Source organism: Mirounga angustirostris, unplaced genomic scaffold, assembly GCF_029215605.1.
Source record: "Mirounga angustirostris isolate CCGP_5_RB_7025 unplaced genomic scaffold, mMirAng1.0.hap1 SCAF_9, whole genome shotgun sequence".
NCBI classification, from domain to species: domain Eukaryota; kingdom Metazoa; phylum Chordata; class Mammalia; order Carnivora; family Phocidae; genus Mirounga; species Mirounga angustirostris.
In genome coordinates this window covers 136442201-136451335 of record NW_026991717.1, presented here as the reverse complement: position 1 = coordinate 136451335, position 9135 = coordinate 136442201, and the positions used below count along the sequence as shown (strand labels likewise).

The window sequence follows — 9135 nt, the reverse complement described above, 5'->3', positions numbered from 1 at the left end:
TTGTTAAAAACAGTATGTGAGGAAATATCTGTTTTCTTAATATTTAACCAACAGGTTTTGCTATGTTTTTGTGTTTTGGAAAATAAAAAAGGCTAAGGCATATACACAAAAACACACCACACACATTTTATCCTATTTTATTTTTTTATTTTTTTTAAAGATTCTATCTATTTGAGACAGAGAGAATGAGAGACAGAGAGCATGAGAGGGAGGAGGGCCAGAGGGAGAAGCAGACTCCCTGCTGAGCAGGGAGCCCGATGCGGGACTCGATCCCGGGACTCCAGGACCATGACCCGAGCCGAAGGCAGTCGCTCAACCAACTGAGCCACCCAGGCGCCCCATTTTATCCTATTTTAAGCATCAATGTGTTTGAAACAGAACTTGAGAGTTGATTTAGGTGTTACAAATAAACTTGGGACCATAACACTGATGAGCACGAAAATCCAACATTCTACGGAAAACAGGAGGTTCTGCCCAAAATCTAGTTCTCTCTTCTGCAAAGACACACAGCTCAAGAACTTCAGGAGGCATTTAAAAGATGAACTTTCAAAGGAAAGTCTGCAGATCTGGTCTGCACTTTTCAACATCTGACCACTACAGTGACACGTATTCCATGTGACACCTAAACACCCACATTTGGGGCCAAAGTTTTAGAGTCTCAGTGTTGGCTCAGAGCTCCTCCAACGTGGTTCCACCCTGACAATCTGGGGTATGTTGACATTCCACCTGTACTATTACTTAACATTTTCTTTAAATCAACTCACTTTTTTAAATACAGAAATACCTCCTTGAAGCTTGTCCTAAGCAACAGAGAAATCACCAGTTTCATGTGCTACTTATGTTCTGAACACATATTAAAATACATGCTTAATGCTTAAATGCTGAAATAAAAGTGTGTCTCTATGTCATCTACAAAGATGGAATGTGCCATTAAGCGGTAAGGTGTACCACCCTTTGGGAAATCCAACCCAATTCCAATTTCTGCAACAAAGTAAACCTTGAAATTGTTCATATAGTTTAAATCCCAAGCTTTTATTACCAGGGAAACTATAAAAAGTTCAAATCTGAAATTCTCTGATCACTAAAACTCTCGAGTGCTTTGGTTTACTGCACAGACATCATATGCTACAAAAACGACTTATAAGAAAAATAATCTCCTGTGAATGAGCAATAAGTCTGCTTTGTTTTTTTTTCCCACAGGATCTCCTTAAAAGAAGCCAGTCTATAAATCTGTAATCATGCTACCACTGGATACTTTATCGTATTTTCTTTTCATACAGTTTGCATGCGTAGGTAGTCATTCTGCAATCTCACTTTCAAATACATGGGTTTGGTCTCCCACAGACCTGCTTAGTACCCCACTTTTGCTTTCATAACCCTTTCCCTTTTTTGTTCCTCTTGCTTCATACAGCAGGTGCTCAATAAATGCTTGTGGAACTGAACAGAACCAATGCAATCCAAATCTTATGGCCACAACAAATGGTGTATTTGTATCATGCAAAAAGAGACCTTTATTTTAAGGTTTGTATATCTGCTTAAAGGGGAAGATTTTGCCAAGCATTTCTATACACTCGGGGCAATGGACAATGATTAGAAAGTACACATCATGGTGGTTTTTCTTACAGCTGCTTCAGAACCTCAAACACATACAGCTTGGGATCAGCTGAAAGAGTATGACCTATAGATTTTCAATTTTATAATTAGCCTTTAATAAATTGTGCAAAGTATTTACTTAATAAAAAAAGTTTATATTTTTCAAAGACATAGTATTTCATGGTCAGCCCCATCCTCAAAGACTCACATGAAAATATAACATTTAAAATAGAAAAAGAGGAAAAAGTCAAATGACAGGAAGAAAAGAAAAGTCGGTTGACAGCATTTGATTTACTTCTGGACTCTCTTTCTGGTTTTTGAACCTTGAAGAGAAAAAAAAACAAAGAAATTCAAATCATTAACTTACAAAAACTAAAGAACAGATATATAAGCATTTCCATATATACTTATTCGTATCTAAAAATCTAACTGACTATGAGGATTTGTGGAGATTAAATTCCTACACAAAAGTAATGGCTAATAGCCTGAAAATCTTAGGAAATTGTGTCCATTTTTTAGTATGTCCAAAAATATGCTAACATCTACCTTTCAGTCTTAAGTCACAACAGAACAATTTACAAAGGCACTGAAATCTTTCTCCCCAAAACTTTTATTGTGCAATTTAAAACAATAACTCCTAATGTAAGCTATAGCAACAAGACAGGCCTTCATTTCCTGGAGGGAAGCGATGAAGTAACGCATATTCTGAAAAGCAAGGGATAAAATGTGTTGCTTTTTAAAGCCTGTTACCCATACTCTCTAGGCAGGAGAGCCCTGGCCATTCCAAAACACAAAGTCTTTTCCACTAGGAATTAAAGAGATCCCAACTGAGGAGCCTTCTAAAGATGCATCACATCTGATACCAGTCAAAGTACCTCCTGACAGTTCCCATCCAACTACTCCTGAGTTGGAATAAATCCGTGATTCTTTACTGGGGGCGGAATTCTTTACAGGAACTCCACCTCACCAAGGAGACTCTTCCCACCTGGCACCCCCACTCTACCTCCAAGGCGAGCACAGCAGTCGGAAGGGTACGTGTAAGCCTGATCACGGCTGCCTAGCATGGGCCAATGATGTGTGCCTTCCCTCTGCTTCACGCCTCCCTTGGCCCGGAAAAGAGCAACGGTACCAGGGTGAGGGGCAGCATGGTCACCCATAATTAATCAATGAATGCACTAAGCAACAGATCAATACTTCTTTTCTGAAATGTACAAAACATTCTTTGAATCTCGGACAAAATATTTACCACATCTAATAATAAATTCTAAAGGTTTTCTGTTTATAGTCTTAGTTACTTGTGTGGAAGATCAGTTTAAAAATCAGTGTTTTGTTTTGTTTTTTCCAAGTTCCAGTTTTTATTTCATTGCCGTATTTTTTTTTTTTTTTTTTTTTGGATTTTATTTATTTGAAAGAGAGAGAGCACAGATAGGCAGAGCAGAAGGCAGAGGGAGAGGGAGAAGCAGGCTTCCCGCGGAGCAGGGAGCCCAACGCAGGGCTTGATCCCAGGACCCTGGGATCACGGCCTGAGCCGAAGGCAGCACTTAACCGACTGAGCCACCCAGGCGCCCCGCCATATATTTCAATTAAAGCAAACTTCAAATTTACATGGATATCTTTTTTTTTTCCTGCCATTGATAATAGATAGCCTTTACTACAGCTGGTTTAAACTTTTGAGCTTTTTCCTCAATTTTTGTGATAGATAAAAAATATTCCATGGTAGATTTTTAATTTTTTATTTCAAGAATTTTGAAATTAATTTTGCATAGAAAAGGAGGAATACTGTGATGGACTGAGGTGGGGCGTAATAGGGTATCACAAAATCCAGGTCAATAATCAGTACTATAGTACATCTTCCTTTCAATAAATTTGGAATAGTCACATTACAAAGGACACTTAACAATAGTTATCACTCTGTTCAAGTAGTAGTATTATCACTAACATCCTAATTTGTCATTTTATGCTTTTTTTTTTTTTAACTCTTAAACACCACTGCTGCTTATCTCCTTCTATCTAGATTTAAAATTTTTCACTGCAACTAAAAACACTACGTGGAATTTATTATGTAATCAGGATCCTGCAACGTGAAGTCTTTGCTGCAGGTATCAATTCAGTATTTTCCCTAATAATCAATTCTAATTGTGGCAGAAAAAATATTTTTCCTCTTCTCGTCTCTTTAAAAAAATATACCCATTTTCATAATTTATTACTATTGGTAAAAGGTGCAATCTTAAGACTAACGTGTAAAATTTGGTATCTGAAAAAGGAAAAGTACTCTTCTATGATTTTATTAATGCAGAAATTTAAAATAAGTGGGAAGTTTCTTTGTAGTGTGCCCTTAAAAGTATCCCTTTTTTGACTAGATCATAGATATTCGAGAGGTAACCAACCGTCAATCCTGCTTCCCTCAGATTTCTCAAGAATGGACCAAAATTCAAGGTTACTTCAAATATAACACTCACAAGAGAAGGTTGTAGAGTACTGTCCATTTTATGAACGGGAGGGACAAAGCAGCTAGCCATAAATATCATGGCTACATTAACTAATTTTTAGTCCAATTCTGAAGTACTGGGACGGTTTTGAAATGCCAGAATATGCATGGTTTTTTAAGGCTTATCATTTTGTGGGGGGGAAAATTACTTGCAGCAAATAACCAAATTTTCTCAATTGGTAAAAATTATGCCTTGCATAAAAATAAAAGGATTAGAGGCCTCTGTTCTTCTTGAAAACCACCCCGTCACCCCCTCTCTTTCTTTGAGAAAACCTACACAATACACATTTTGAAAGCTTTCAGAATGTGTTCTTACACAATAGACCACCAACTAGTCAAAATGAGTTTAGGTGTATCAAGAAAATTATACATGTTTTCAAAATGGTCTAAATAGATATTAAAGGAAAGGTGCTCCCATTTTGCCAGGCACAGCATTCTGAAAGATCGCACAGTGAGAAAAATCTCTTACCATATTGTAAACCATAAATTGTGTTTGAAAATAAAACTGTTAATGAAGAAACTGACGTTTCTAAAGCTGCTGTTAGAGGTAACCATTCTTGAAACACGTTTATGACACAAAATCTTAGAGCTCTAGGACACAGAAGTCACTGAATTGTATTATATATTTTTTTAAAACAAAATTCAAACACAATAATGTGCCTCCTCCAAGTTATTTTAAAATGATGAATACAAATACGTATTTTCATGAACACTGGCCTTTTTTTTTTTTTTTGCCAGAAGCAATAACATTTTACCATCTCAGGTAATATTTCTCTCATTTATGAATATTTAGACAATAAAATACTTTAGCCCTATACTTTAGGAGAAAGGATAAATTACAATAAGAAGAGAAACAGCATTTAAGTAAAGCAATTTGGAGTTTATATAAATCAGGGAGAATGTGTTTATTCTCTATCTTCTTTTTGTTTAAACTGAAACAAAAGATCTGGATTGTTCTCCTCAAATATGCAATGGGGTCCACACTCTTCTTTTGTTATTAATAAGTAAAACAAAAATACTCATATATTTTCTCCCAGTGAAAACCAGCAGCGTAAGGACCTTAAGTTAAAATTTGGGGTATGAAAAACATTTTTTCATAATTATAGTCCAATTTAAAATTATTGATGTATCAAAACAAATAACTCTGATGCTCATTAAGCAAAGTTCAGGTAACAAATGACCTTCAGGCAGTCAGGAGAGGCATGAGTTTTCTCCACGCACAGCTGTGAATTCACTCCAGTCTAAATGGGTATCAACCTTATTATCACAATGTGGGCTGGTTCCTTTGCTGAACTGAAACTCTCTGTTTTAAAAACTTTTTAAGGGATTTTTTTAAAGTAAGAATATTGCTCTATCTTTACAAATGCTCCTTAGTTTTGCTCCCACTCACTGTCGTAGCTGCTGCCGCTAGCCTCTGGCTGACACAGGCTTCCATGCACTGCTCCTCGGGACTCCTCACTTCCTAATAACAAAATGAACAAGACGGGAGGCGGGGAGAACAGCAGGGATCGGAAAATGGCTGCAGGAGACAGAAAGGAACTTCTTCAAAACCTTTAGCCTCCAGGGTGAGGTTCTATCCTCCCTCTCTAGATACCCCCAGTACTGTCTGGGGTGAATTCATGTGAACCTAAGGAAATCCTATCCATACTACACAAGAAAGACAGTGTTAACAGACTCGAGTGCAGAAGATTCTCTTTGAAAGTCAAAGGCTTGTCTTCCACAGATGTGCACAGGCGGACACTACCAAAGGGAAGGTAAAATAGGTCCCTGGTCCGACTCAACAGGGCACTTGGGCTCTCATGAAACGTTTACCAAAAATGAGCCTTTTCTATTAGAAAGTGAGAAATGTTTCAGAACCAAGAAAAGAATAAATAAATAAAAGGCAGCGAGATAGGAGAGAAGTCTGGAAAAAGAAAAGCCTGGTACCACAACCAGCGCTCAATCTCTTCATCGCACCCAAGAAATCATCTCTTGTGAAACCTGGAACCTGTTTTCCCTTTTCTGGGCCGCCCAGAGGTGCACCTACACATCCACACCAGCCGTCTACGAAGTGGACCACACGGAAGCCCAACCCCACTGTGCCCTTTGCAGATGCAGCCCTGCTGATGCCAACGCCAGCTCTGCTCCATACTGGAAGAGCCTTCAGCACCAGTTTACGAGCCATCTCGGAAATGACTTTATACTCTGCTTTTTGCTTCAAGAGCTTTGAAAAGTGATGACTGAGGCTTTAATTCCTTGCGCCCCAACTTGTTGAGAGACAAGAAGAGCTGGCAGACTTTGTGGGGGGCACACGGATGGCTCAGGCCCGTGGAACTTGGCAGCCGCAGTAAGCCCAGGTACTACTCGCCAGATCTGGACCTTCCCCTGTATCCCATGATGTGTAATCCGTGTGCAGAAATGGAAAGAGAGCAGCCTGAGAGGTAAGAGCTCTGGCTCTGCCATTTCAGTGCTCCATGTCTTGGGCTCCCTAGATGCAAAATGAGAGTAGCTCCCCACCCCAACTTCGTGACTACTGTGAACAGTAAATAATACAATGTATACAAAGAACACTGTGATAATACTATACAAATAGAAGATCCTCTTGTGTGATATTTTATCATAAAATCAAAATGTTATGACCATAAGTTAACCTCTTACTTAGCGGAAGGAAATGAAATCTGTGTTTATATATGGAAAAAGCTAATAGGCAAGACTGTTCAACTTACGGGTTTTTGTGGCCTCTTCTGTCTGTGTACCTGAGCATTCCATATCTTCAACACTGGATTCAGTGCTCTCCTCGATTCCTTTCTTGCGCTTGGTACACACAAAGATTTTTGAAAAGAGAGAGAGATGTGGTCTGATGGTCAAAGAAGTAAATACACAAACTTACCATATACTAGTATATATGTGAATCTATCCAGGTGTGGGTGAATCAAAACATACAGTAAGAATACACACAACTACAGGGCGGTAGTTACCTAAGGGGAAGGGTCTGTGGATGGAAGAAAATGGGATTAAGAGAACCTTCAACTATTCAGTTAGTCTGAATGTCAGCTTGTTTGTTGTAACCACCTCAAGCTTTTATGCTTTTTATAGTTCATAATTGAAAGCCTAACCATCAGGATTGATGATACAGAAACTCTCTTTTAAAAGCAAAGCATTTAACAAACTTGGTTTCACCACTCAGGCCAACGATACTTATTCTCCGCATTTTACAATGTGTGTGGGCTATGCGGGGGGAGGGAGAGTAATCTACTTGATAAAGGGGAAAATATGCACCTTGTGCATATAGTATATCACTGGTTATACTCTATCAATCAATGGCAAAATTCTGCTCATGAATCAATAACAACAAACTTCCAATAAAGGTCTTCTTTTGGTATACTTTTCATTAAAAGTTTAAGGGGGACACCTTCCTGTAAAGGAAGAGTCTTAAAAGTACACAGCTTTCCTAAAATCTCCAAAATAGGTTGGATTCTCCTCAACTTTCTATTTATTTTTTCCAGCTTTCTATTTATTTTTTCTAGTTGAGGGTTACTTAGGAGTTAATGCTTAAATTCTGTCACCAGGCGGTCTTCCCAAGTGTTCGTTCAGTTTCTTTTTATTATTTTCTTTCACTATGACATTTTCTAACTAGTTCAGTCCTGTGTGAAGTTTTTAAATTACTCCACACGTCTACATGTGGGAATCACTACGGAAGGACTTAGTAATAACTTTACAACTTTGTATTTCTCCTATAACTTTATCCCATGTAGTCTCAAATTTAAATGCGTTAAAATCCAAATGATAATTCAAAGCTTCCCTGGGTGGCCCAGATTTCGTTTAGGAAGTCCTCTCATCTGTCCCAAACTTCAGATTCACAATGCATCGGAACGTCCTCACTTATATTTTCTAACAATTAATATTAAGTTAAACTTCATCTGAGCATTTCCCTTGCTTCGGGCCATTCCCCACACTGCCTGCTGACAGCACACGGTTCTCTTGCCTGATGGCAACCGCGGGTTCTGTTCCACAGAGAGCTGCATGAGAAAGCTCCACTCTACTCAAACCACATTACTTTAAAACCCCAAAATGGTCAGAACTGTTATTATCTACATATTACAAATAATCCCACTGTTTCAAAATATTCTTAAGGTGGCCGTGGAAAGTTCAGAACTCCAAGATCCCCGCCACGCTCCTGAAGAAAACACTTCACACAGACAAAAATAACTTGACTAAACCTTAAGAAACTTTCAAAGGCATTCATTTAGCAGATTTGTATATGGAGATATTGCCTCTCAAAAACAGCTGTTAAGAATGGCTGTAACTTCATATAACTGATGAGAGAAGGGGAGAGTGCCTTACCTCTTTCTTTTCCAAAGTGTTGCTTCATGATTACCATCTAAACCCTGCTGGGCTGAACAGATTGGTTCGATAATTACATACAATAACTGCAGTGGGCAGGTAACCCTCAGCTGGCACAGGGCAGCTCCCCTGTGAGAACTTCCATATGCAAACTGCACTGATGGAGTGCATTAGGTGCATCTTTCCTGCCGGTGCACAGGCCTGATTAACGCCAGCCAAGACTCCAAGGTTAGCATGTCAGCAGATTTGTGATGCATTAGGCAGGAATAAACACAGACACTTTTGTTCGTTCGGACCAAAATTAAGGAGGAATATTTCACTACTTTATTGCTTTCCATACAGGAAAGAATGCATTTTCCGATTTTAAGGAGGCAGATTTTTAAATGCTCATTATAAAGGGAGCTATCCAATACATTCTACCCAAGAACCTAGTGCATTCATCTTGTTCTCAAGCTTATTTAATAAAAAAGAGCTTTCTTAATCTCCATGCAAGTAAATTACATAGGAATGAAAATCAGCCAGTATTCAACCAACAAAAAAAAACACCTGTATTTTAAGCATCACGCAATAGGTAAAGCACTGAATTTCATTAGTCCATACTTCAGCTGGGTATCTCCTGCCCAACTTTTCTGAGAATGTATTTAGTTTTGACAGAAGGGGCCAATAGCCTACAGGAAAAGACCAATTTCAAAAAAAAAAAAAACCTTTCATATTTAATAGCATTTAAGTGT

The 9135-nt window shown here is 38.4% G+C and overlaps 1 protein-coding gene across 4 annotated transcripts in view; it reads right to left on the bottom strand.

Annotated features, from left to right (window-relative positions):
* Positions 1–1464: 1464 nt before the first annotated feature.
* Positions 1465–9135, bottom strand: part of VRK1 (VRK serine/threonine kinase 1) — an 83381-nt gene continuing 75710 nt past the window's right edge. For 2 of the 4 annotated variants that reach the window (XM_064571544.1, XM_064571545.1), the window contains exons 12-14: positions 6787–6874; positions 5472–5600; positions 1465–1916 (exon numbers count right to left, since the gene is read on the bottom strand). In XM_064571544.1, the coding sequence (XP_064427614.1) occupies positions 1885–1916; positions 5472–5600; positions 6787–6874 (249 nt within the window). In that variant the 3' untranslated portion in view covers positions 1465–1884. The remainder of the gene's footprint in view (positions 1917–5471; positions 5601–6786; positions 6875–9135) is intronic. The other 2 variants (XM_045901497.3, XM_064571546.1) reach the window with 2 other exon arrangements.